The following is a 27996-nucleotide window of genomic DNA, read 5'->3' on the forward strand; positions in this document are numbered from 1 at the left end:
TTGTTTTAAAGGAGAGAACTCTGGCCTGCTCCCAGACACTTATATAAAAAGCCCTCTGGAGAGAGTGGGGCTGGAGCAGAAAGCCCTCAGGACTCTGGCCAGGTCTCCCTGGGGACCTTCGTGATTAGCATCTTGATGGACATATTTTTGTTTTACAGATTGAAGATGTCCTTAATGACAGTATGACTGTTTGCCAATGTTTCCAGGCTCTGCGGACACTGTATTATAATTTATTTGTTTACTGTCTCCTATTCCTTCTCAAATATCGCGTTCCTGAAGGCAGAGATAGTGTCTGTCTACTGCCCTCACGTATCCCAAGTGCCCAATACAGGGCCTGGCACAAGCAGGCAACAGTAAATCATTGTTGCATGAATTAATGAACTAATGAAAAGGGACGTGAGTGGAGCCAAGGGCAGAACCATCCCAGGCCAGGGAGAAACTTTGGTGAATCGGTGGTACATGATGGTGGCATCATGAAATTTGGGGAACAGCGACCTTGAGATAAGGGCAACCACACAGCGCTGGCTGGGGGAGGCGTGTTCAGCCTGCTTGGTGGGCAGCGGTGCAAAAAAAGACTAAAACGAAAGAGGCAGAAAAATAGCTGATGTCAGGTAGGGGCTGAAGATACAGTACTTGTTAGGGGACTTGGTGACACCCACTGGGGACCACCAGAAATCTCCAGGGAAACTTTACAGAGGAAGGGAGCAGAAAACTCTGTCATCTCTGGTGGAGTAAACCGGAGAAGCATATTTATAGGTTGAGGAAGAAATCAAGACTCAAGAGGGTTAAAAAGCCTGCCCAGTGTGCAGTAGAGGTAGGCTATGAATAAAGAAGAACTTAGGGAAAAAAACGCCTTCCAACATTCCAACTTCACCTCATTTTCTCATTTGTGGATTCATTTTAAACCTACTGTGACCACCTAAACCCTAACGGTAGCACACTGGAATAGTACACTTTACATCTTTGAGAATCCCTTCTTATTGAATGCCTGTCATGAAATCAGATTCTTCTGTATGGTGTCTTCCTCTTTGAGTTGTCTTTCTGGAATGTTAATTCCACTATTGAGGGAGGAGGGATGCAGAACTTCAGGGGTGGGGGAAGCATCACGACCTCTCAGGCAGAACTGGAAACAGATGAAGGGAGGCCGGGTGGTACTGTGCTTAGAAGTGTGTGCCCTGGTGCCATGCTGCTGCTTTTGTGGCCTGTTTTGTGCCTGGCTCTGTGACTTACTAGCTTTGTGACCTTAACGCAAGTTCCGTACCCCTCTGTGCCTCAGTTTCTCACCTGTAAGATGGGGATGGTGACAGCAGCGTCCTCCTGGGGTTCGGGAGTATGTGAATTGACCACACTCAGGAGAGTACCTGGGACAGTCAGCACTCCATAGTATCGTTGACATCAGTGCTTCTGGGGGTTCCTCAAAACGTTGACAAGAACCGTGGTTTGTGTGTTTGGTTTTCTAAAGTCGTTTAAAACCGCTTTAAACTGGTTTAGTACATTTTGGTACTAAACCCACTATAACACATGAGAACAAGAAAGACGTAAAATAGCTTAGCCCCTAGGACATGTCTTAATAAAGGACATGGAAGGCTTTTATATCCCAAGCTCTGGGTTATTAAGGGAAAATGTAACAGCATAATAACTAATATTTGCAGAGGGCATTACCAGTTATAAAGAACTTTCACATACCTAATCCAGCTTAATCCTCTCAATGCCTGAAAGAGGAAGAATTTATTATCTGCCTTTGACAGGTGATGAGACAGAGCCTCGGAGAGACTGAGCAATTTGCCCAAGACCACCCAGCTCGAAAGTGGCAGGACTGCCTCAGTCCGAGGGCGGCTGCCACAGGGCTCCCCAACTTCCTGCTGCCACAGGATCGGGTCCAGTTTCATTGCAGGGTGGGTGCATGCCCACCTGCCCGCTTGCACAGAAGAGATAGAAAGGCCTCTAGTCTGGCATATCCCTGCAGCGGAGAAGCAGAGCCGTTTAGAAGGCTTTGCGGCAGAAGAACAGAGGGATCAGACCCCACACCACCGCTTCCTAGCTGAGAAGCCTTGACGATGTCCCTTACCATCTCCATGCCTCAGTGTCCTCGTCAGAATATAGGGCCAATAATCGATGGCACAAGCATGAAGCTTGAGTGACACGACATACGCAGAGGGACCGCTCTCACCCCAGAGTGCCTGGCACATGGCAATGCTCAACTGCCTTCCCATGCTTGGATGCTGAACCAACCCTGCCTGACATCTGGCCCTTGGTACCCTGCCTAGCAGCTCTCCCTTGTTGAGCATGGAGATTGTATTTTACGGAAAGGAAGAGGAGAGGGAATAGGACTTGCCTTTGCAGCAGTGAATCTTGGAGGATTATCAAAGGAAGTCAAGAGGCTGGTCTGACATTCACCTCTGTGCAGGAGGCTGCTCCGGAGCCCAGGCACTCCCATTATCAGAGGCTGCGGCCACCAGTTATCTTGCGTCTACACCTTGCAACCCCAGGTGCTCCTTCATCCATCACTGGCCATTGTCTGGCATCCACTCCTCCCTCCCCCACCACCTCCCGCCGAAGGGGCCTCCTTGTTAATAAGCCAGTTTGTTCAGATCCTGAAAACTATCTGATTCTGGCCCCTTTTATCCCAAACACCATCCATCCATCAACTGCCTGCTCCACATGCTTGGTTAGGAAAATGGGAATGGGAGAGAGAGACAAATAATAGATGAAACTTCTTAGCTGCTATCTCTAAAGAAATAGGATGGATAAATAGATCCATCAGACATGTATCATGCCACTGGACAGCAAAGTCCATTTGTGAAAAAGAGGTTAGGATGGGAGGATTTATCTCACATTTTAAGCTGTTAATATAGAAGGGAAACATATTTTCCTTTCTCTCTCCCAGAGGGGCGGGGAAAACCCCTGGGCTACGAATGCAGAATTTTTAACTCAATTTGATGGGCTTTCGTTTACTAAGGTGGAAAAGGTGGGCTCTCTCTTAAATGTATACAGTCTCTAAGAGTAGCGTGGGCTGCCCTCTGATGTACCAGGAAGGTTGTAGGACCCGGGAGTCCTGTAAAAACGTCTTCCATGGGGTTGTCTCTCACGAGTTCCTACGTGCTCTGTGCAAAGACTGTTTCAGAGTCTTTGCCTCTAGCACGGAGGGGCCAGAGAGCGAACAGCATCCTTTTACTAGGAAACTCCTAGGTGTTTAAAGTGCTATGCTAGGTACTGAGGCTCTGAAAGTAAATCTGCGTCCCCATCTGCCCTGCAAGGTGTCACTGGGTGGGGGAGACTATAGTGACAGAATAAGTTGCCTACAGTGATAGGGTATGGAAAATGCTGCATATCAGGGAGTAGCACCTGATGAAGTATGGGGGAGCGGAAGGGGTCAGGGTTGGCTTTCTGGGTGAATGGACACCTAATCCATACCCTGCAGGGTGCTGGTGAAGAGCTGGGAGAAGATGGGGGCTGGCAGGTGGGGATGCTTCTCAGGTAGTACGTACAAAGGCCTGGAGGAGACAGAAAACCTATTTGAGGGATTAAATTGGAAACAGTTCATTCATACAACAAATATTTATTGAACCCCCTCCTAAGGCCAAATACTGTTCTAGATACTGGGGATCAAGCCATGAAAAAGCTTGCATATTAATGGGGGGGAGGCATACCAAGAAAAAAATCTATAATCTCAGGTAGTGATAAGTGCCATACCAGAGAAAATAAATGAGGGTAACGTCTTTGGAGGGGTATTATTTGAGCAGAGATGTGAATGAAACAAGGGAGTGATTCTTGGATGAACTCCTTTAGAGGATGAACATTTCAGGTGGAGGAGAAAGCAGGTGCAAAGGTCCTGAGGCATGAGAGTTTGGCATGTGTGAGGAATAGCAAAAAGGCTTCCACGGCTGGAGCAGCATGACTGCAGGAAGAGCAAATGGAAGGAAGTGACGTCAGAGAGAGGTGAGAGCTAGGCGTTCAGGGCTTTGTTGTCCTGTTAGGGAGGACAGATTTTTAGTCTATTGGCTCATAAAGTCTGCAGAGGGAAATAAAGATGGAGTGGTACATTGGCATCAGACCAGAGCAAACCTTGTGAATCCGGGTTAAGATTCTTGTGCTTTAAAATGATGGCTGTGGAGTGTTGAAGCACCAGGAGCTCCCAAGGAGAGCAGGGATGTGGGTGGAAAGTGGCCATCTGTGGAAATCTCCCCAGGACCACCTACTGCTGCCCTCAGGAAAGGCCCAGTGACCAAACCGATGCTCCAAACCCAGCTCTTCCCAGCCTGAGGGGGACCAGCGACCACCCCCAGGAGCTGAGCAGTAATTACTTTCCACCCCCCTCGTGGTTTCCCACCACTCGACTCTGCACATACTATTTCCTGTGCGATGTCCAGCCCCTTCTTCACCTTTCTCTGCTTTTTAAACTCCCACTCATTTCCTACACTCTGCTGGCCTCGTCTCCTCTCCTATCCAGGCTGTCTGGCTTCCTGCTGGTATGGGACCTGGGGCGTGGTTCACAGGCCTCCTCCATCAGGCCAGGCAGTCTTCCAGCGCTGGGACTGTGTCTGATTCATTCCCGGCCCCCCAGCACCCAGCCCGGGGCCCAGCACAGGGCTCCCCAGGGTGCTCAGTCATTTCCCAAGCGAGGGGGTAGAAGCCCCACTTTTCTTCACGGGGAAGCGTGCTTCTGCTAATCTATGTCACATACCTTTCCCCAAACAGTACCCGGTGGCTTCCCTCTGCCGTCTCTCATTTCTGCACTGTGGTTTTGAAGGCTACCCTTTCTCTCTGTCCATTTTCTTCACGCTAAAGCCATCTAGCTCAGAAGAGATTCACTGAGTGCTGAACGCTTTAGATCTTCCTCTATCTCAAAGCAGAAAAAAAGAAAAAAGCCTCTTCTTATTGCTTTTCATTCTGTCATTAATTTACTTTTCAAAAGACACCTTGTCAAGCTGAAGATTATATCTTTAAACCGTGTTTTTACATCCACTACCTATAAAACCGTAGATTATAGATCTCCTGAAAAGTCCTGAGGGAGAATACATTTGATGGGTTTTATGCCTTTTGCGTGGTGAGAGCCAGGCATCCTTGAAGAGGGAGGGGCGCTGATCTGGTGAAGGGTAGCTGCTGCCGAAACTGCTACTGCCGCCGCTGTATTGTCATTTCTAAAGCTGCTGGAGATGCAGCGTCCTCAGAGGAGTGGGGTGGACACTGGCCTTGGTGCTGTGGCTCAGACGATGGGAAGATGGCATCGCTCGGCTGGTTGTTTTGGCTCACAGGTGATCCAGGCAATTGTTTAATCCCAACGTTCTCATCTCACATCTAAAGGACTACACTTACTTCCTGATGAGCTTCCTGGCCTCTGGTTTCTTCCCTCTCCTCTGCACCCCACACACAAAATCCCTCCACTGGCTGACAGCCCAGAGCAAAGGTGGAGGAGCACGTGCTTGATGGACTGCATTCACACCCTGGCCAGCCTGCCAGCTCTGTGACCCGCCAGGCTCAGCCTCGCAGAGACTCTGTTTCCTCATCTGTAAAATGGGACTCAGAAAACAAATCGTAGAGGTCCTTGTTAAGATTAGATACAGTACGCAGATAAACCTTACTGTGGTGCCCTTTTGTTACACACCCCGTGAACGTGTAATGACTCCTCCGCTCTCAGGAATTCTCAGCCTTGGCTGCATTGGAATCACCTGGGAAGCTTTTATTTATTTATTTATTTATTTGTTGAAGTATAGTTGATTTACAATGTTGTGTTAGTTTCAAGTATGCAGCAAAGTGATTCAGTTTTATTATACACACACACGCACACACACATATATTCTTTTTCAGATTATTTTCCATGACAGGTTATTACAAGGTACTGAATATAGTAAACTACTGATCTCTGGCTCTCATCTCCAGAAATTCGGATTGAATTGGTATGGGGTGCAGCCTCTGGACATCAGGGTTTTTAAAACTGCCCAGGTGATTCTCATGTGCAACCTAGGCTGAGAACTACCGCTTTTAGATCAAGCTTGAATGTCCTCTGTAAACTGTCCACTTGGCCTGGCCAATCCGCCTCTTATCGCTTCCTAGGATGTAACTACTGCTCCACAGTAAATAACGAATGGAAATTAATTATTCATGGAAATTAAAAAGTAAATTAATGACAGGATGAGAAGGAATATGGGAGTCTTTTTTCCTTCTTTCAGATAGATCTAAAGAGTTCAGAAACAAACTTCTAAACTATAAGCTGTAATTAATAATAGTAACAATAAGAGTGATGCTAATAATTTTGCATGTGACAGGTATTGTGCTAAGTATTTTATATAACTTATTTTATTCCCACTCCCTATTCCAACACATATACACCTACATACACCCCTAATATTCTTTCTGAGGTTCAAACTTTGTGACATGCTGTTTTTCTATCTAAAGTTCTCTTCCCTCTCTGCCTAGTTCAAAAATCCCTCAAGGTCTAGGTCAACCCCCATTCTGTATATTTAATACAGACAAAGAAAGGTAAATCTTTCTTCCACCTGGCCTCCTTTGGCACGTATTTTGTGTACCACGTATTTTGGCATTAACTCAGCAATTCACTTCCTGTGTCCCTAAAACTGCTTCTAATTGTTTCATGTGTGCGTGCGTGCATGCGTGTGTGTGTGTGTGTGTGTGTATGTCTCATTATCGCCCAAAAAAGATTGAGGATTCTGGAAGGATAGGGAGTGTTGACTGATACACACATATCAGTCAACATATGTTTCTTATACCAACTGGGACCGCAGAAAGTCAGTGCAACACACACATTCTCTCTCTGAGGCCTGATTGGAGTCCTGTGGGGACACTGAGACAGGCTGATGTGACTGGCTCTCCCACAGGTGGGCCCGGACACGTGAACTGGTCGGCCCCCCCAGATCCACATTCTACTCTGGGAGGCTGACGAAGAGGGACCACATTTTTGAACTGACTCTTGAGTTCATTCCCTCACTTCTTGCACAGATGCTTGTTAATTCCCTCCGATTCAAGGCACAGCCCTCACCTCTGGGGACGCAGTGCTGCCCTCCAGATTACCGTCCATGGGGAGACAGGTCATAAATAGTCACAGGAGGCGTGGGACCCAATATATAATTACTAATCACGAAAAAGGCAATGAAGGAAAAGAATAGTGTGCTGTGAGCCCGTTATTAGTGTGCCAATTATTTAATTGGGAGAAAGGTGATATTTGTGATAAGAACTCAAGCAAACAAGAGAGATTAATTGAAGGAATACGAGAATATGTTGAGTCCCAGTGAAGGAAAATTGAAGGAACCCAAGTCAATCTTTAATTTTTCTCCTTGTTTCAGTATGTCTGCTTATCTTACAAACTAATAATCGTTTTCTACAAATGAGCAAATATTGTTATCAAATAACTGAGATCGTTCTCATGGTACTTCGTTTTGTTGGCTACTGATAGTTTCAAGAGCGTCTGCCTGCCCTATGCCTCTACCATCCTATAAGTTCCTCTAAGACATGAATCGAGATTTCTTCTTTTTTTTCTTTCTTTCTTTTATTTATTTATTTTTCAGTTGATCCAAAGTACTATGAGCCATTAACGCTCAACACCCAGTTGTGACTGACTGAGTTTTGCGGGTAATAGAACAGTTGGTTGTTGATGGCACGGCCTGGTCCAGGACAAAGAAAAAGTCCATGTTGATTGGCATCTTCTGTCAGCCGAGTGAAGTCGGTCGGTATCCAGCGGTCAGCGCAGGCGGTGACATCCGCTGCCTCAGCTGCAGCCTGGGCCCAGAGGCCTCAGCATGCCTGGGTTTGCACTCTGTGGCCCGGACACGAGGTGCCTCCGTTCTGGGGTGCAGGATTGTTACATTCTCTCCTCCTTTCCCAGCTGCCCGATTTGCAAGCAGACCATGAGCTCCAGCAGCCCCAGTGACCGTCCGCCTTGGCTCCTGCATGGATAATTTCCCAGGGGACAAGGAGGTTAGCGTACAAGCGGCAGCTTGGATGGTTGAGTGAGGCCCATCCCGCTGCCCTAGAGTGGTCTGCAATCTCTCCTTGGGGAAATGCCTCCGTGTAGCCAACCCAGACCTCTGTGCTCACTGCCTTGCACTTAATTTGAAACTCTGGATGGAGTGAGAAGAGGCCACTGGGAGCCCATCTCATGAAATTGGAACCTGCGGTTCCACGGAAGATGGATAGCGGAGAGAGGCAGTGAGGCGCGCGTCTCTGGAAGAATGACGCTGGGCCAGTGGAGGGTGTGCAGACAGGGAACTCGCCCCAGCTGGAGCTTCACAAAGGCCAGCCAGACACCCCTATGGAAAGGATAGCTGGGCTTTTAAATGAAGGTTTGCAAATCAACCCCACTCAGACTCCAACGATGGGGCCATGGTGGGTGACAGATTCTCTGCACAGAGTATCAGAACACATGCACTGACCATGGGCTGTCTCTAGAAATCCAGTTTATACAATCCCTCTAGCCTGGGGCTGCTGCCTCCTACTGACTCTGTGCCTTTGGACCATGCCATCTCCTCTCTCAGCCTGAGCTTTCACCTCTGTAAAGGAAAAGGGTGGACTGATCCAGTAGGATTTTCCATCATTATTTTTTTCATTACTGTTTTTTTTTTTTTTCTTAAATGAAATCTTATATGGGCCCCAGCATGGAAGTCAGATGAAAGTGAAGCTGTTCTATTTGAAGCTGGGTGTCTATCAGGTTTGCCCTGCTCCTCTGGGGCAGCCCCTAGGAGACCCCAAGCTTCCTCAGATCTCAGTGTGAATATCATTGGATTAGATTATCTTCAAGTCCCTTCCAGCTCTGTCATCACACTCCCTGGTGGGGCAGCCACAGAACGGTTCTCTGTTTCTCACACCTCTGTGGCTCGGTCTCTACAGGCAAAGATTTGCGGGGAAAATCCCTCGGGACCTACGACAATGGGTCTCCATGGTGGGTGACTCCCCCGCCTTAGATTTCCTTGCCAGATCGATCTCTGTCTGGCTGAAAGTTTAGTCTGATAGCCCCAAGGCCACCCGAGGTCCATACCCCTCGGGCATGGAACAAGGTTAATGGAACACCCGGGAGCTGCCTGCAGCTGACGGAATGTAATCGTGCAGGAGAAATGGGACTGTGCGGAGGACCCAGCCCTCTGCGCCCTGCCACCCCCCCTTGACCATTGTCATTGTGTCCCCCTTCTCCAGTGCCCATCATGTGTACATGTGACTCAGCGTGGCCACCACCAAGCCCAGCACTGGATCATTGGAGAGGCATCTCTAGGTAGTCCACACTCCCTGTTCACTTTGCTCTATGCTCTGTGAACAGGGATCCAAGCAAGTCACTGGCTCTGAGTGCCCTTGACATGCTCTAATTCTAGTTACCCAGGCAGAGCTCATGTCTGTCCCTTTAAGCCAGGTCAGCCCTATAACCGTGACCTGGGCCGTACCCTCCCTCTCCACTCCCCAAACTGATAATCAGTGCAATCATCTCAGACCCTCTACCCCCATCCCCCAAATTTCCAGACTCTTAGGATGTAAATTAGTAGAATGTAACAGTTAAGAGCTTGGGTCCTAACATCAGACCACCTGGGTCCAAATCCTGGCTTTGACACTCCCCAGCTAGATGACTCAGCGAGTTATCTCGCCTTCCTCCTGCCCCCATGTCCTCATCTGTGAATTGGGGAGATAGTAGTATTGATATTTATCTCATCACATTCTTGGGGGAATAAAGGAGTTCGTGCACATAAAGTGTTGCAATAGTGCCTGGTACAGAATTTGTTGTTCTTTCTGTTCATTGACCTTTGGACCCTCTGGAAAGTTGCCTGGCCAATGAGGCAAATGGGGGCTGAAACCCAGTCCAAACTCTGCTTGAAAAGTCAAGAAATCCCTGGGTCTGGAGTTGGGCAGTACCAACCCCGAGTGGTTTTCTTTGTTCCTCCCAATTTACCCACCTAACAGGCAGTTCCTTTTTTCAATTCACATGAGGAAACTGTACCAGGCTTGGCCCTGGTCATTGTTCTGCTTGGTTTTTGTTCTCTGCATCCTTCTTCATAAGGACTCTGGAATTCACTCACCATCCTGGCTCACCCCTTTCAGAATTCCTCCTACAGGATACCAGGCAGCTTCTTGGGACCCAATTTGTACTCCCTTCAGCTCACAAAGGAGGGATTTAGATGTGGCACCAACCCAGGACAGATCTTCTACCAATAGGGCTCTATCTTCTTCTTACTTATTAGAATTGAGCTTGCCACACAAGTTAGCTAGTTTAATCCTCAACACAACCTGTGATGTAGGTACTGATATCATCCTCATTTTACAGGGGATGCCCACCCAACATGCCAATTGGCAGCACTGGGATGTGAAGGCCTATTTGACACCAGAGCTATGCTATCCTGCCTCCCATTTAGAACGACTCTCCCAATGAGAAAATTGTAACCCACTGTCATCTCATTTTAAAACCAGGCTCCTATCCCATCTCCACTGTGCTTCAGCAGTTTGTTTTCCAGACTTTTTTTTTCCTTTACATTTTCTTCATTGCAGTTGCCAAATGAGATTGATTTATACATTGATTTGGTAGCCCATATTTCTGCCATCATTCTATGTACCAAGTATGCATGGAAAATTGGAAGCTTAGGGATTAGAACATGCATAGAGATTCTTGGAGCTCAAAGGGAAACATAGATGAGAAAGACAGGCCCCAGAAAGAAGAAACAATTAACCAGTATCTCAGTAAGTTAGTGAAATAGCTGAGATTCACACCCAGGTCTCTAGGCTTCTTCATCTTTAAGGGACATGGATTTCTAACCCTCATTTGAGAACCTTCTTTTCTGATACCAGTTGGTTTGTGCTGCAGCTTAATATGTTTAAACATTGAAACATTAAACTTTATGTTACTTGCCCCAACCTTGTTTTTAGTCATGACTCCTTGTGCTATAATGACAACTTACTTATCCCTTGTAGTGGGTTGAATTGTGTCCCCCAAAAGATAGGTTGAAGTTCCAACTCCATTACCTGTGAATGTTACCTTATTTGGATATAGGATCTTTGCAGATAAACTCAAGTTAAGATGATGTCATGCTGGATTAGGATAGGTCCTAATCCAATGACTAGTATTTTTATAAGAGAGAAAACAGAGACGTAGAGTGGAGAACACCATGTGAAGACAGAGGCAGAGATTGGAATGGTGCAGCTACAAGCCAAGGAATGCCAGGCATTGCTGACTCATCTGCTAGGAGAGAGAACAGATTCTCCCACAGAGCCTCCAGAAGAAAGCAGCCTAGCCAGTACACCTGGATTTGGGATTTCTAATCTCCAAAAGTGTGAGACAATAAATTTCCATTGCTTTAAGCCACCCAGCTTTTGGTAATTTGTTATGGCAGCCCTAGGAAACATCCCTCCGGAAATGAATCCTGTTGTCCATATACACCTTGGTAAAAAACAGTAGTCATCTGAGAGGGTCCTAATGGCAAGGAGAAAGCATAAAAACCAGTAAATGTAGGGGGTCAGCCATAAAGCTCAGAATGTGGGTTCCTAGAGCAATGGGCAAGAGGGCATAGAACAGAGAGGCTGGGAACCCCAAAGGTCCTTTCTGTGCTGGCCCCTCTAAGCCAAGATAGGCTAGAACCTGAGTGAGGATGCATGGGTCTTACCCTCTGCCTCCATTTGCTCACAGGCAAGGCCATGGCGACCCAGGGGGCACTGACATGTGCAGCTGGTACCATCGAGGATGGGCTTCCCATTGTTGAAGCAGGGCCCACAGCGGCAGGCATTGAATTCCATCAGGTACTGGTCCAAGGCTCGCTGCAGGTTCTGGCGCTTGGTCTCCAGAGGCCCCAGGTTCGTGTGCCGCAGTATCTCATGGATGGGCTGCAACTGTGGGCACAAAAAGAACAGAGAGCCCCTCCCTGGGCTCTGTCCAACTTCCCAGAGCCCAAGAACTGGCCTTCAAGCTTCTGGAAGGCCTGCTACATGCCAGACACAGAGCCAGACACTCAACTTTATCCAGTTGTATCGTATCCTGGCAGCCACTCTGTGGAGCGAGTACGAAATCCCCCAACCCATGGATGAAGAAACAGAGGCTCAAGAGTGTTTGAGTGACCAGCTCAGGACCACACAGTGGACCATGCTGAACACCAACCTACTTAACTTTGAAACCTGTGGTCCCAGAGGAAGACAAGAGCCCAGAAGCTATCTGTGCCAACTCATCCGCCCCCCTCCAGCACTTTTAGGAATCAGGAAGAGTATAAAGTATTTATATGTTTGTGTGCATGTGTGTGTCTTTTATTGTCAACCTTCATTGCAGGAATTAATAAAGTCCTTAACGCAGTTGTGTTGCCACTGCTGAGCACCGCCCCTAATGGTGTGAATGTGGTGTTTGCCAGTGTGTATTTGAGGGTGTTGGGGGGATGATGGTGGCGGAGTCATTCACATATGCCCATTCTAGGCAGGACCCTAGTCTAGGGTTTCTTAACCTTGGCACTATTGCATTTCCTGCTGGACAATTCTTTGTTGACAGGGGCAGGCTGGCCTGCGCATTGTAGGGTGTTTAGCAACATCGCTGGCCTCTACGCACTAGATGCCAGTAGTACCTTCTAGTCATGAAAACCAAAACTGTCTCCTGACATTGCCAGATGTCGCCTGGGGCGGGGGGATGGGGGAGTCAATCCCTGGTTGGGAAGTAGTAGATGTAGCAAAAAGCATTGACGCTGGAGCTAGAAAATCTGGCTTCAGATCCCAGCTCTGTAACTTCTAGCTGTGTGATCTCTGTCCCATTACAGGTGAAGACTTCCTTCCTCATCTGTCAAGTGAGAACAATAGTCGTACACTCCAGGTTTATTGTGAGGATTAAAGTTGAGAGATGGGGAAGGCCTGTCACATAGTCAAAGCTAAATAAATGCTGCTCACTTCCCAGCTGTGTGGCCCAGAACTCGTAATTGCCCCCCCCCAAGCCTGAGTCCTGTTATCTATAAAATGGGAATAATAACCTACTTCTTAGAATTCACATGAGGATCTAAAGAAGTAATGAATGTGAGATACCACTGCAAAGAGGAAGAACAGTATAAAATAAAGCACCATTTTTATTAGTTAGATGTGATGATAGTAAAAAAAAGAAGCCTATATTTTTCAAATTGCATGTATATATGGTTATCTTCAGCATGCTTATAAAGCTATATATTTTAACACATAACCATAAAATGAAATCTTTTTTCCAGATCTCTCATTTTACAGGAGAGTAACCTGAGGCTCTGAGAGGGGAGGGATTTGCCAAGGTCACAGAGCCATTCAGATATGGGACTGAGCCTCACTGGAGCAAACTCACTTCTCAAGAATCAGAGGTCAGTAGGGCACTCGCCATGCTTTGAATGGGTTCCTGGAAATGTGTACAGAAAGACCCGTGGCAAACAAACCTTGACCTGTGGCCAGGGGCTGTGGCTGAGGTCACCAGGCTGGTCATGTCAGGACTGGCTGGGCCCCCAGCCAAGGGGAGAAGACCATTACTGGAAGTTCAGGTAATTTGGCCCCATTGTTAGGAAATCAGTACAGAAAGGGCTGCACTGGTTAAAGATGACTCTTAGTTCCAGAGAAGGCCAGGACCATCGGGCAACTTCCCTTTGACCTTCCAGTGGAGGTCAGCACTCAGACCCCCATCTCTCCTTTCCCTTCCCCAAATCCTCATGAAGAGGATTGGGAAGGGCTGTGAAACTTAAAGAGGGAAGAGGGATGGAGAAATGATTCTTAAAATGTTAGAGCTTGAAAAGATATTGGCAACGGTCTTGTTCCCATTTTACAAATGAGAGGAAAGATTCAGGGTAGGCAAGTAGTATGATATCAACACACTATAACATAACATATAACATATAATAATATATACCATAACAGCATCATCACATAGCACGATTCCTATGTTCACTCAATCTAAGCACCTGCCATAAATAGGCACTGCTAAGCTCTGGAATAGGCAAATGAATAAGACTCCACTCTGAGCTCCAGGTTCCAAATAACTCCCTAACTGGCTTCCTCTCCGTGGCCATAGTCTGTCTGTCTGTCTGTCTGTCTCTCTCTCCTTCATCCTTCATACCTCTGTGAGCATTTTCCTTTCAAAGCACAGCTCTGTCTGTGTCGCTCCCCTGCTCTATGACCCGCCAACAGCCTCATGTTTCGAATCCAACCTTCCAGGGGGCATCATGGGTTGCGAAGGGATCATGAACGTTAGCGTCAGTCAGTCTTGGCTCCAGTTGGGCTGTGCCATTTCCCAGCTCTGAGATTTGGCCAGCTAACTCAACCTCCACAAATCTGCTTCCTCAACTGACATTTACTAAGTACTCACTTCTCTCTCCCTAACCTTGGGATGTAACATTTTATTATCCCCATATTACAGAGCAGAAAACGGGAGCTCAGAAAATGAAGTGACTCATCCAAGGTCACACATCAAAAAGGTGGCTGACCCATGAGCCAAACTATATCTTTTTCACCCCATACCCAGGCTCTCTTTCCCAAAAGACAGAATTGGGTCTTCTCCAAGTCACGAATGTCAGTCTTCCCCTTGGAAGTTTTGCTCAAGGCAAACAAAGAGCTCACCTCTTGACCATGAAAGTTTATATGTTATTCCTGATAGCAATTTTACAGTTTTGCCCAAATCACTAATAGCCTGATGATAGCAATTTTTAGACCCTATGTGAATTACAGGTGTGTGAAAATGGTCCCTTATTTATTGGAGAAGAAATGCAATCAGGGTTAATCCATCTGACCTCTTTCTTCATAGAGAAGAGGGTGTTATAATAGATTTTTAGGTTTAACTGTTGGTATATATTTTAAGAGAAGGAATGTATCCACACCTGGGATTTTTAACTCTCTATAGAAAATGAGCAAGGTCAGGGAAAATGGACAGGAAAACAATACTATTTTACTTAAACGCCCAAAATATAACTCTTTTTTCTAATGAACTACCCTTGCATATGAATTGAATAGTGTGACAATACTGGTAGAACAATCCACTTCCTTTGCAGTTTGAATACAATTTTACTTCCTTTGTGGGGTTAGAGATTTAAGGCAAGCTTTCTCGACTTTGGCACTATGGACACTAGGGGCCAGATATTTCTTTGCTGTGGGCGGCTGTCCTGTGGATTACGGGGTGTTTAGGAGCATCCCTGGCCTCTACCCAGTAGAGTAGATTGTCACTAGATTGTCACTCAGTTGTGACGATCAAAAATGTCTTCAGACATTGCCAAATGTCTCCTAGGGGAGCAAAATTTACCCTGGTGGCTGGGAACCATGGTTTTAAGGCAGGTGCTAGGATAGAGGGAAGAGAGAACTGGACATTAAGTCCAAAGGTCTGGGATCCAGGTACTGCCACATATGAGCTCTGTGACCTGAAACGATTCACTTGATGACTTGGAGCCTCAGTTTCCTAATTTTTCAATGGGGAGAATCCCATCTGTGCCAGAGGTCATTGTGATGAGATCACGTAGAGCAGGGGCAGCAAACTATAGCTAGAAATCTTACTCAGCCCACGGCTTGTTTCTGTATGGCCTTTGAGCTAAGAATGATTTTTACATTTTTACAAGATTGCAAAAAAAAAAAAAAAAAGTAGAAGAAGAACTTGTATGAAAGGGACTGTATGTGGCCCACAAAGCCTAAAATATTTACTCTCTGGTCCTTTACAGAAAAAGTTTACCAACCTCCAACTTAACAGATGTGATTTTTAAAGTCTTTTATGTATGTGAGTTGTTATATCTATAAGGTGGCTTAATCCTGAAGAAATTCTGGGGCTACGAGTGTAAAACTAGGCCCTCACCGGATAGTAAGCTTGTGATCCCAGCTCTCCTGTGGCCTGAGTCTAGAGTCACGTATCCCTGTAGTCACACGGGGAAGGCCACCAGTTCAGCGTGCCGTTACATTTAATCTTGTTCTCTGATGGGCTTATAATAAGAAATATGAAATGATCTGGTCTGCTTCACTTTCATTCCTCGTGAACGTAGAGTTTCTTCAACTGCGAAAAGACTTACCTCAAAATCAATAACAGCAGGATTATACTTTAATGACCTCCCCCAGGAACGGTACGTAACGATGCTCCTGTCTTGTGTCAAGCCACCTCCCCAGCCAGAGCTGCCACCTTGCACCAGAGAAATGATGTCTTCCACACCCACTGTCTTCTCGTCACTGACTGCCATCGAGAGAATAACCACATTAGCTCATTTCCTAAAATGCCAAGCTCTGCTAATGAGATTTGGAACAGAGTTTAAGTGCTCTCCTTGGAGCTGTCTCCCATTCTTCTACCTTGCTCGGTTAACTAGCAGGGCAAGGCAGAAAAGAAGCACCAAGACTTGGAAATAGACCCATCTTTTGGATTAGAGCAGACACTGGGAAGACAGCCCAACCCAACATGGAGGAGGGAGAAGATGGGAATCTTCATACAATCAAATATTGTATGTGCTATGACAGATTTCTCTCTAAGTAGGGGTGCAGAGAAAGATGTGGTCAGATCTATAGTAGCAGTGGGGAGGTGGTCAGGAAAAAAGGTGAGTTATCTAGAAGAATGGATAAATCTTGGCAGGTAAGTGGAAGGAGGAGGGAAGGGCATCAGAGAGAAGGATTTGACCTAAGGCCCGGAGACATGAGTAGCCCAATGCAATGGGAGTAACTTGAACCTCATGTACTGATCCATTGTACTATAAACTATTTCGTCATCCCTGCATCCTCTGTGTCTCCCACCTGGAAAAAATTACTCAAAACAGGTTGAATGAATGAATGAATACATGAACACTCGTAGTGACCTGTGTGGGAGATGTTACAAAATATTCTTATACAGTCTTTCTCTAATAAATATTCTTTGAGATTGGACTTGGTAACCACATTTTTCTCTCTCAGCAAACTTGTTTCCTCCCTCTGGACTGTACCTCATGGGACTTTATCTCAACAGTCGGCTTTCCAGGTTCCATCTGCACATTCCTTTCATCCCAGCTCTTACTTAGATCTTTGTCTAGTGCTTGAAATCTAGAAGGGTGCACCATACGAAGTCAAGTATTTCTAAGGTGATCTCAGCCCATGCAGAATTCAAACTAAGGCCACTACAGGTCATTGGTTTGGGGTGTTCAGCAGATATGCAGTATGACCATTGACTGAAATGGAATCAGCTGGTGGCGGGGGGGGAATAGTGTACATGCCCCGATTTTGTGTCCAAGGGAAAATCTGGCTTCTCTTTTTGGGAAGCCCATTACTAAATACTTGCCCGTTTTGCCACCTCCAAATTTTTTACAAGCTTCTCCTGATAAACGTCCTCCAATTTGTGTTGTGTCTGTATAGTCATAGTCGATGCCAAAAGAGCTTCCAAAGCATGTCTTGATATCATTGCTGGTAACACCTGCAACAGGGGGTAGAGAAACATAGAATGCTGAGACGCTGAAAGACCGTAAATACGGTACAACCAGCTCATGGTGGTAGCTCACAGCTCACTAGCTCACAGTGGTAAAAGCTAGCTTCTGTTTTGCAGTCTAAGAGATCTGTGTTGAAATCCCAGTTCTTTAACCCAGTTTCAGTGTTCTCTTCTCTCTGGTTCCAGTGCAAATATTCTTGAAACGAGAAGGAATACGTATTGCACACACTAGTTGGTCAAAAGTGCTTGTTCCCTTTCCTTTGCACATTATTCACGGAGCCTCCTTGAGATAGTGATTCTATCTCATCCATCTCCATATGCCCCTGTGCCTAGCACAGTGCCTGGCCCAAGATTGGCACCAATTTTGCATTTGTTGCCCCTTCCTCTCTTCTTTTTCACCATCTTTCTAAAGTCTACTCAAGCTCCAATTCAAATATCATTTCTTCCATGAAGCATTTTTGGATCAGAACACTTCCCTCTTTCTTCAGAGCTACCCATGTGCTTTGTTTAGGTCTGACTGATCATATGTGTCCCAATTCTTTTTGCCGAGGTCCTCTTTGCACCCCAGAGAGGCCAGAGTGCTGTCAGAAGATGGATAGATCTCCCTGGGGAGGCTGCTTGACTTCTGGCCCCATGAGAACTGTGAGGCCCATATTAGTTGTCTCTGTCTCCATCTGAGGAGTTGCTGAGGAATCTGCATTTTGCAGATGAGGAACATAATTCTCAAAGGAATAACATCATTTTCCCCCGATCCCACAGCCTGTAGGTGAACAGAGCTAGGTTTCCAACCCTTGGTCAGCTGGCAAGATAAGGGTAGCAAAGCAGACTGGAGCAAGATATTGACCATTGCTGCAGAGGTCAGCTCCCTCTGTAGCTAAAGTCTTCTGAAGGTTGTGAACTGGAGTTTGCATTGGCAACATGTCATTACTTTTCACTGCAACTATACAATAATTATGACCAGTCAGTGTCTTATTCTGGCAACCACAAAGGAAAAATAATTTAGGTTGTAATTCAGTTAAGCTAAGGATTAGATTCAATATTTTTAAGGGAGTATCAGGCAGCAAGTTTACCTGCCGGCCTTCGCATGAAACTGCAGACTCTATGGGGTCAAGGACTGGCATCTTATTCACCACTCTCTTGTCGGCCTAGCAGCACGATGTCTGCCATGGGGGCGGAGCTCAGTGAGTATTCTCAGAATAAATGATTGATGAATGAAAAAAATCAGTGAATAAATGAATACCAAGAGTCCTTTGGTAAGGGCTTCTAATGGAAAGAATCTTACAAGTCAGGAATCCTGAATTTAAATCCCAGCCACTCAGATGAATGGATAAAGAAATTATTATAGATATAATTATATATACGTATATATAATTTTTGTATGTAATTTTAATATATATTATTATATATAATATATAAATAAAATAGATAATAATTATATATAATAAATATATAATTATTATATATAAAATTGTGTGTATATATGTATATACTCTCTATATATCCCACATATATACCCTATATATATATATTCCACATATATACCCTATATATATATATCACATATATATATCCCATTTATATATAAAATAATTATTCAGCCTTAAAACATAAAGAGATCCTGCCATTTGTGACAACATGGGTGAAACTTGAAGACATTATGCTAAGTGAAATAAGCCATACACAAAAAGGAAAAAAAACTGCCTGATCTTACTTATACGTGAACTCTACAAAAGTCAAATATATAGAAGCAGAGAGGAGAACGGTGGTTGCCCGGGGTGAGGAGGTGGGGGAAAAGGGGAGATGCTGCACGAACTTGTAGTCATGTAGGAGGAATAAGCGTAGAGATCTAATGTACAGCCTGATGTCTACAGTTGATATCAATAATATTGTATTGAATACTGGAAATTTGCAAATGGAGTAGATTGCAGGTACTCTCGTCATACACATGTAACTATGTGAGGAGAAGATATGTTAATTAGCTTGACTGTAATAGTCATTTCACTTTATATGTATCAAATCATCATGCTATATACCTTAAATATATACACATTTTATTTTTCTTAAAAAGTAAAACAAAACGCGTCTCAGGCCCTGACATCCTGTATGAGCTTAGAAAAGGCCCATGATCTCACTGGGCCTCCGTTTCCCGTTTATGGAGAGAAAGGGTTGGACTTGCTCATCCTGAGACCCCTTTCGGCTGCAGCCCTCTGTGCCTCTGTGCACAGCAGTTTCTGAATAACTCCGAGCTGAGAGTGCCTGGGAGAAGTGATGCTTTAAGCACCAGCACTCAGCGCCAAGCACAGAGTTTCTTCTGCCATTTCCGTTCAAGTACTTTTAATTTTTAATGTACTACTAATTGAGGAAGATTTAGCATATTTAATTGTTTTGATTAAAAAATGCTTCAACAGTGATAAACAAAAGTGGATGAAAGGAATTCACGGGCAGAAGCCAGAGTGATTACGTAGGTGAGTGGTGTAGTGCTGCCCAATTAAAGTGACGGGGCGGGCCGATTAGTGGGGGCTGGGGGCTGCCTGTGGAGTGATTATGCTCATGAAGGGTCTGCAGACAGCCTGCCACGCGCTACTTGGAGAAGAGAATTCCAGCTTGATTTCAGCAGCACGGCTTGACTGCAAAGAATCGCCTCCCGTGGACCCTGAAGGAGGGTACCAGCCAGCAAGGGGAGGTCTGTGACTTAAGAATCATACAACATGAGGGCTAAATTATCCTTAGTCACCTACCCTATACTTCTCATGTTTAGTTGTGATGCCCTTGGTTCATAAAGATTAATTATCTTGCCCAAAACCACATAGCTAAAAAGAACACTGGAGCTGAGATTCAAACTCGTCTTTCTTGCTTAGAAGAATTAGCTAATTCTATTGATTGCATCAGACTAAATTCTGCTGAAAAATTTAGTAAGCATCTGCTATGTACCATCTCAGGCATACTGTGTGTTGGACAAGGTAGACACTGTGAGAATAAAACTAGTATGAATATGATGCAAATCTAAATTACAAGGTTCTGGCCTTGAGAAGCTATCAGGTGTGGGGCGATATAGTAAATGGAGACGGATTTGGATCCCAAGAGTTGCTTATTTCGTGGAAGACAATTTTTCCACGGATGGGGTGGGGGGATGGTTTTAGGATGATTCAAGTGCATTACCTTTATTGTGCACTTTAGTTCTATCATTATTACATTGTACTATATAATGAAATAATTAACACAACTCACCATAATGCTGACAGGAGGCGGAGCTCAGGCAGTAATGCTAGCGATGGGGAGCAGCTGTAAATACAGATGAAGCTTCACTCCCTCGCCCACCGCTCACCTCCTGCTGTGCGGCCTGGTTCCTAACAGGCCACGGGCCGCTACCAGTGCATGGCCCGGGAGTTGGGGATCCCCGGACTACAGGACCAGGTGGTGCTCTGCCAGGGCTCCACCCCATCCCATCAGCTCCTTAGATGTCAGCTTTGGACCAGGTCAAACTGGCGTTTGTTTTAGACTTTCGTGCTCAGTAAACAGGAGTTGATTTTGCCGAACCTGGCTACATATTGAGATCATCTGGAGGGCTTATTAAAAACACAGGTTCCTGAGCCCCACCTCTATCAATTCTGATTCTGTATTTCTGAGTAATCAGCAATCTGTATTTTAAATAATTATCCCAGATGAAGCCTATGCAGTGCATCTGGGATGAGATACTGAGTACCACGGTCCTACAGAGAACCTCTGGTGGCCTGTCACAAAGCCGGCCTCCATACTATCCTAGTCAATGCCTTTGTCAATGCCTTGGATATGGACTTAGCAGCCATGCTCACCGTATCTACCCAGAGGAAGAAAAAGAATCAGGGTCCAAAAAGCCCTCAAAGGACTGATGGACAGACAGACCAAGCATAGCAAAATGAGACTCAGTTGGAAAAGTTGTGACATCCTGTCGTGGGGATAAAATACCAAGTGCATGAGCACAGTAAGGAAGAGAGCCAGCTTAGCAGGAGAACAAGAGAAAAGGCCCAAGAGTTTTAGATCACTTTCAGCTCAGTAGGGCAATGAAGCCAGGTGAAAATTATACTCAATAAAGTAAAGGCGGGGATAATCTCATTCCCTCTGCGCAGGTTAGAGAAACCCGGAACCTGGTGCCAAGTTCTGGGAGCCACACTTTTAAAAGGAAATAAGAAAACAGAACATTCGTTGGGCATCATCCAACCTTTGAAAGGAAGGAAATCCTGCCATGTGCAACAACGTGGATGAACCTGGCGAACATTATGCTAAGTGACAGAAACCAGTCACAGAAGGACAAATACTGCATGATCCCACTTAATATGAGGTATGTAAAGTAGTCAAACTCATGGAAGCAGAGCATAGAATTGTGGTTGCTTGGGGTTGGGAGAGGATGAGGAATTGCTAATCAACGGGCATCAAATCTCAACTACGCAAGATGAGTAAGTTCTGGAGATCTGCCAGAATATTGTCCCTATAGTGAAGGATTCGGTATTGTACCCTTAAACATGTGTTACAAGATTAGATCTCATGTTAAGTGTTTTTACCACAATAAGATTTAATAGAAGAAAATGGGGAATGATTGAATGAGAATGAGCATGAGAGTGAAGAAATTTAAAGCCAAATCCTTTTGGGAATGTTTGAGGGGATGCAGGATGTTTACCTGAACAAGAAAGGAGAGGTTTCTCTTTAAGAGAGGTCAGTAGAATTAGATTCAGCTCTCCAGAGGGTTGTCTTGAGGAAGAGGAATTAGGCTTGTTTGTGTGGTCACAAGGGCAAGAACTAGGACCAAAAGGGCAGATGCTACAGGGAGATAGATTTAGGCTCAACCTAAGGTAAATCACCGCAACACTCAGAGGCCAAAGAGATAGGAGTTATTTCATGAGGCAGTGAGCTCCCCATATCTGGAGGGTCCCAAGCAGAAGCTAGCTGTTTGCCTGTGAGTAGAAGCATTTGCAGAATTGACCAGATGTCTTTTAAGAGCTCCTCTAAAGCCAAGATTCTGAAACTTTAAGAAACACACCAGAACACCTGAGGAGCATTTGAGATAACTTGGGTACGTCCTTAATGATTTCTTATCGTGTTCCAGGTATCTGGGAAGTAAAGAGGGCTAAAGGGAGCGTTTGCTGTCAGTGAGCCTACAGGCCAGTGTGGAGACATGGACAGGTAAGCTGATAGTTCTTGTACTGTGTCATGAGGACTTTGAAAGAAGGCAGCAAGCTCGGGGCAGTCTTCCTTAGGGGGTCAGAGGAAGGATACCAGAGGCAAGTGTGAAAGGATGAGTAGGGATTAGCCAGACAAAGTGGAGAACATTGAGAGCAAAGGGAGGCCACGTGAAGGCCTTGTGTCCCCAGCAGCAAGAGTCTGCTCAGAAAGGCCAACATGGTCTGAACTCCAGAGTGGAAAGGAAGGAGATGCAAATCAGCCAAGGAAGTACTGGGAGACCCTTGGGGTCCTTCCCACTCTAGTCTGGTCCCCGGAGGAGCTGCTGTGCCCGCCTGGCAGGCCAGGAGCCCGGGGGACACGTCTCTGGCCACCATGTCTACTGCTTGTTTCACACCCGGTCTGGGTTGTGGTGCAGGTGTGAGAGCTGTCTTCACACCTCCGTGGAGATACTGCATCCACGTGGCTCTGAGGCAGAGCCAGGCAGCCTTATTTCTGAGGTGCCAGAATCAGCAAGTCTCTGTCATTCCTCAGATGACAAGCATCAGGTGGAAAACAGCAGGTGTAATGCATTATTTATCTCTGTGCAGCAAACAGATGCCATTCACGTTGCTGTGATCTGTGTGCTATGTTGCTTTGCTATGTTGGTTGCCCTCAAAGACAACCTCAGAAGGGAAAGGAAGAATCATATAGCCTATTTCATGCCATAACATTGGAAAAGATGATTGTTTAATCTGTGACTGGATGAGCTGGGAAGGGTTGGCTAACTTCCCTGCCCCCTAGGTGCTTCTGTGTATCCATTAAAATGCATGCTTCTCCAGCTAGAGGGGTGGGATAGGGAGGGTGGGAGGGAGACTCAAGAGGGAGGGGATATGGGGATATATGTATACATATAGCTGATTCACTTTGTTATACAGCGGAAACTAACACAGCACTGTAAAGCAATTATACCCCAATAAAAATGTTAAAAAAAAATGCATGTTTTTTCCCAACCACCTGAGAATAATAGTACAAGTACCTCTGTGCCTTTGCATGTGCTGTTCCCTCTGACTAGAAAGTTCCCTTACCTCCTTCACTGAGTTTCTCCCACTCAGCTCTAGAAAACATTCCCTCATTCACAAGGGCCCTATATCTATGTCCCCGCAGTATCCCTGTGTGTCCTTCATGGTATCAGCATGCTTCCCTATAGCATAGTATTTAGCACACTATAGTAATTGTCAATTTCTTGGTCTGTTCTTCCAATTATCCTGCAAACTTATAAAGTCATCTCGTGGGTTTGCAAGGCTCAGCATGTAACAAGCCCCCAGAAGTGCTCAGAGATGGGCTGATTCCAACCTATCTAGACAATACCTCTAAAATGTTTTGAGAGTCACAGGTCTTCTTTTGGTTGACGATATAAATCATATCTTTGTAATATCTCATGCTTGATTAAGAGTTGATATTTTATAAAGCTCTTTCATCTGCATTATCTCATTGGAGGCTCACCATGGGGCTGGGAGGATTTACTCCTTTTGCAGGCAATCTGAGGTTGGAGAAGGCAGGAACTGTGGTGGTTAAGTGTGTGAACTCTGGAGCCAGAGTTCTACCCTTCACTGGGAGTGTGGCTTTGGATGAGTGACTGAACCTCTTTGTGCCTCATGTTCCCCATTTGAAAATGGAGATGAAAATGGTTTCTATACATGAGTCTCTAAAACTGGAGTCTGGTACAATTAAGTGTTCAACAAATCTTATTAGTTGTTGCTATGATTGTTAGGTAACCTGCCCAAAGTTCCATGACTAACAAGCCCAAGAATCGGGGTTTGATGCAAGGTGTGCCGTATCCAAACTCGGGGCCCGCTCCATCCATCTCATCAAGCCAGTCTTACTCTGCAGGAAACCGTTCATCATGGGCCATGAGTAGCAGTGGTCTCCCCAAACCCCTCATTCCACAAAGCAGCTCAGAAAAAGGAATCCATGCTCCCAATGGGCAATGCTGGGGCTGTGATCTCAGGTCTCCCTCTACCTGATAAAGGGCTACCTTCAGGGACTCTGACCCGCTAGATGATTTTGGTCATGATGGGAGGCAGTAGTATAGCTGAGGGCCAGGCTCTGAAATGGAAACTGCCTGAGGTGGAAATTTCCATGCTCACTGTCTGAACCTCCCTGTATCACAGTTATCTCATCTATAACATGGGGATTTTAACACTGTCTACCTCCTAGGGTTGCTCTGAGGGTTAAATGAGTTAATCCATGCCATGTACAGTGTTTAGGATAGTCCCTGGCTTGAAACTAGCAATAATGGTCAAGTATTATTATTAATGCTGCCAGAAATGCCACAGCATACCTAGACTGGGCTGTTGGTTCCTGATTCTGAACTGGAAAAATCGGAGAATACGGGAGGCTGAGGAGTTTGTGAACACCAATTTTCTTAATCAACTTCTCTGCAGGATAAACTGTACTGTTAACTGAGAGGGAGTGAATGAAGAAGATGGAGGGAACATCCACATTATGTGCTGGGCAAAGATTTTCCAGGCGTTATTTAATATTCACACATCATTCCACAGCAAGTACAATTATTCCCATTTTAGAGATGAGCAAATCAAGGCTTAGATAGTTTCAGTCACTTGCCCAAAATGATACAATAAGTAAATAGTAGAATGGGATTGAACCAAGGTCTGTGTCCAAAGCCCATTTTCTCCTTGCCACGTTATATCACTTAGGGAGAGGGAGCTCAGGGTGGCCCTGGGAGTAATTTTGACATTATCACACCTTTTTCTCCTTTCAGGCTGAGGCTGTTTTCAGTGATAGAGGTGGAAAGTCAAAATCAGAACAAATTCAGGAGGATGGTGCTGAGAATCTCAGTTCCATGTGTATGCAAGTTACTTAAGGGGGGTGGGGACAGAGCCAGGACACCAGGAATCTGTCAGTCAGTCAATACCATCCATCACCGTGAAGCCTGGTTGTCATGGTAACTGGGGATAAAGCCTGGAGCTTGTTAGAATCTAGTGCCTGTCTGTTCAGGATGATTGGTTGGTTAGCAGACACAGCAAAAGACCTTTTGGGCCAGCCCAGACTACTTAGCCATGAATATAAGACCCTTCACAATCAGGTTCCTGCCCACCTCACCATCCTCACTGTTCAGTCCAGCTGAGACTCTTTAGAAATCCACCCCTGATTCTTCAGAGTGTAAGAGAAGCTCCAGAGGATGCCCAGCACCTATGGGTTTAGATTCTGAACCAGCCCTGCTAGAAAGACACTGAGCCTCTACTGTGAATCATCCTCAGCCTGTGGACAAAACTCCAGAAACACATCATTCACAAGATGCACTATGGAAACAGGCAGTTGTAATAGTGTGATATACATAGAGCTATGTCCTGGGTACACTGAAGTATTGGGTCGGCCAAAAAGTACGTTCGAGTTTTTCCATAAGATGTTATGGAAAAACCCGAACGGAATTTTTGGATGACCCAATACCTAAGGCAGGTTCCCAACCTGGAACTGGGGAGACAGAAAGACTGTCTGGAAAATCCTATCTAAGCAGAGACCAAAGATGAATAAGCATTAGCCAGGTGAAGAAGAGAGGGGGAGGAGAGGGTTGCAGAGTTCTAGGTAGAAGGAACAGCAGCAAGAAGAAAGTGAGTATGATTAAGTCACGGGATCAGCATTTAGCTCCGTACAGCCTAGCCCCGCAGTGAGCAGTGGGCTGGAGGGTAGAGCAGGACCAGCGCATGCTCCCTTGAATGCTGCGCATTTGTCCGGTGGCAGGGACCCTCCTGTCTCAATGTTCACCTTTGCATGGCTCCAGCAGCTTGCCCTTCTGCAGCTTGTCGTCCTCTCTGTGGCTCCCTGGAGGCCAACACTGACTCCATTTCCAGGTTACTGATATCGGCACTCGTCCTGCCATAACCCAACCACTGGATTGTTCTCAGGTATGCACCGGCCTCAGGGGCAAGCCCTCTACAAAGAGTCTGGCCTTTGGGTGAATCCCTCATCTCCTACTACTCACCCTCACCACTTGCTGCTTCAGCCACTCCCATGCAACTCTCTCCTCTTAGAAAGCTCCAGCTGCGTTCTCCACCAGGCAAGCTCCTACTCCTACTAACTTCAGAAGATCAGGTGTGAATGTCTCTGGCGTCTAGAAAATGGGAGGGGAAGAAAGGGTGGGTTGCTCCCTCCTTTGTGCTTCTACTGTATTTATTTCTAGTCAAGCATTTATCGCATTGTATTATTCTTAGCCCCCAACTGACTGCACATTGCTCCAGGGCGGGGATCTGTGTGTTTCACTCCTGTGTCCCTGGAAATCATGGCTTCTCTCTGAGTATTTACTAGATGAGTGGATGGATGGATGGATGGATGGGTGGAGATTAGATTAGGAGAAGGGTTTTCCTCGGAGATTGTTTCCTGCCTGCTACTTTGGGTGAGAAGGGAAAATGCTCTGCTTAGAACCTTCCTGAAAGGGAATTATAAGCAAACAACATCAATAATATATAAATGTGATGGAATGTATGAAAAATTTGAGGGACTTAATTTATACACCCATCTCATCCCAATTACTCTCCATACACAGCTTGATCATCTGGGCTGCCTTTGTCTCATTCTACTAAAGGAATAGAAAACACATAGCTCAGGGGCCCTTAATCCCTGCTCAGACCCTTTAGGAATCCACCCCTGACTCTCCAGAGTGTAAGGAAAACTCCAGAGGGTGCCCAGGATTGATGGGCTTGGATTCTGAATTACCCCAGCCAGAAAGATACTGAGGCTCTACCATGGGTCAGCCTCTGCCTCGGATAGACATCGCTAATTGACCACAGTACTTTCTGCCTGAGCCCACATCTGGTGTCACAATCCTCAGCTCAGTGGTCCCGGTAGCATTTGCTATTAAAACCACCTGCCACTGGTGGCTTAGATACATTTTCTGGCCTATAGGTCTTTAAGTTTCGCTTTATTGAGTGCCATGGGTGCCAGCACACCATGCTTGTTCTTGGCTCTGTGAATGTACCTGAGCTTCAGAACAGACCATCACAAGCTGGTCAGTTTAACCTTTAACAGTTCTCTGTGACAATTCCCAGTCAAGGGTCAAGCTGACCCAATATTGCCCTTAGGAGTGAATATTGAGTATAATACTCTGTTAGGTATTTTAAAAACCTGATTTAACCACTTTCAAAGCTATCACAAGCAGTTTAATAGTTTTTTAAAAAAGAAAATAAGTGAAATAAATATCCAGAGGTACCACAAGAAGCACTGAACTGGGAATTAGAAATCCTCATTTCAAACCTTACTCTGCTTCTAACAAGTGGTGTCACCTTGGATGTGTCATTTATCTTTCAGTGCCTGGTTTTCATCATTTGTAAAATGGGTACAGCCATAAAACACAGCTCAAAGCATTGCCAGGAAGCTTAAATGGAATGAGATGCATGTAAGAACTCAGTATGCTGCCTGCCACAGAGTTAGAATTCAGTGAATGCTTGTTTTTTTCATCTTCATTTAGATAAGCTGTTTCATTACATGAGACTTCACACACCTATCTTGGCAGTTATTACGCACATCTGCCT

At 45.6% G+C, this 27996-nt stretch overlaps 1 protein-coding gene across 1 annotated transcript in view; it reads right to left on the bottom strand.

Annotated features, from left to right (window-relative positions):
• Nucleotides 1–7618: 7618 nt before the first annotated feature.
• The window catches only part of C8A (complement C8 alpha chain), a 65743-nt gene continuing 45365 nt past the window's right edge, over nucleotides 7619–27996 (bottom strand). Inside the window, exons 8-11 of the mRNA XM_082414996.1 lie at nucleotides 17164–17299; nucleotides 15945–16098; nucleotides 11589–11811; nucleotides 7619–7901 (exon numbers count right to left, since the gene is read on the bottom strand). Coding sequence (XP_082271122.1) covers nucleotides 7750–7901; nucleotides 11589–11811; nucleotides 15945–16098; nucleotides 17164–17299 — 665 coding nt within the window. The 3' untranslated portion in view covers nucleotides 7619–7749. The remainder of the gene's footprint in view (nucleotides 7902–11588; nucleotides 11812–15944; nucleotides 16099–17163; nucleotides 17300–27996) is intronic.

Source organism: Balaenoptera physalus (genome assembly GCF_965194825.1).
Source record: "Balaenoptera physalus genome assembly, chromosome: 1".
NCBI classification, from domain to species: Eukaryota; Metazoa; Chordata; class Mammalia; order Artiodactyla; family Balaenopteridae; genus Balaenoptera; species Balaenoptera physalus.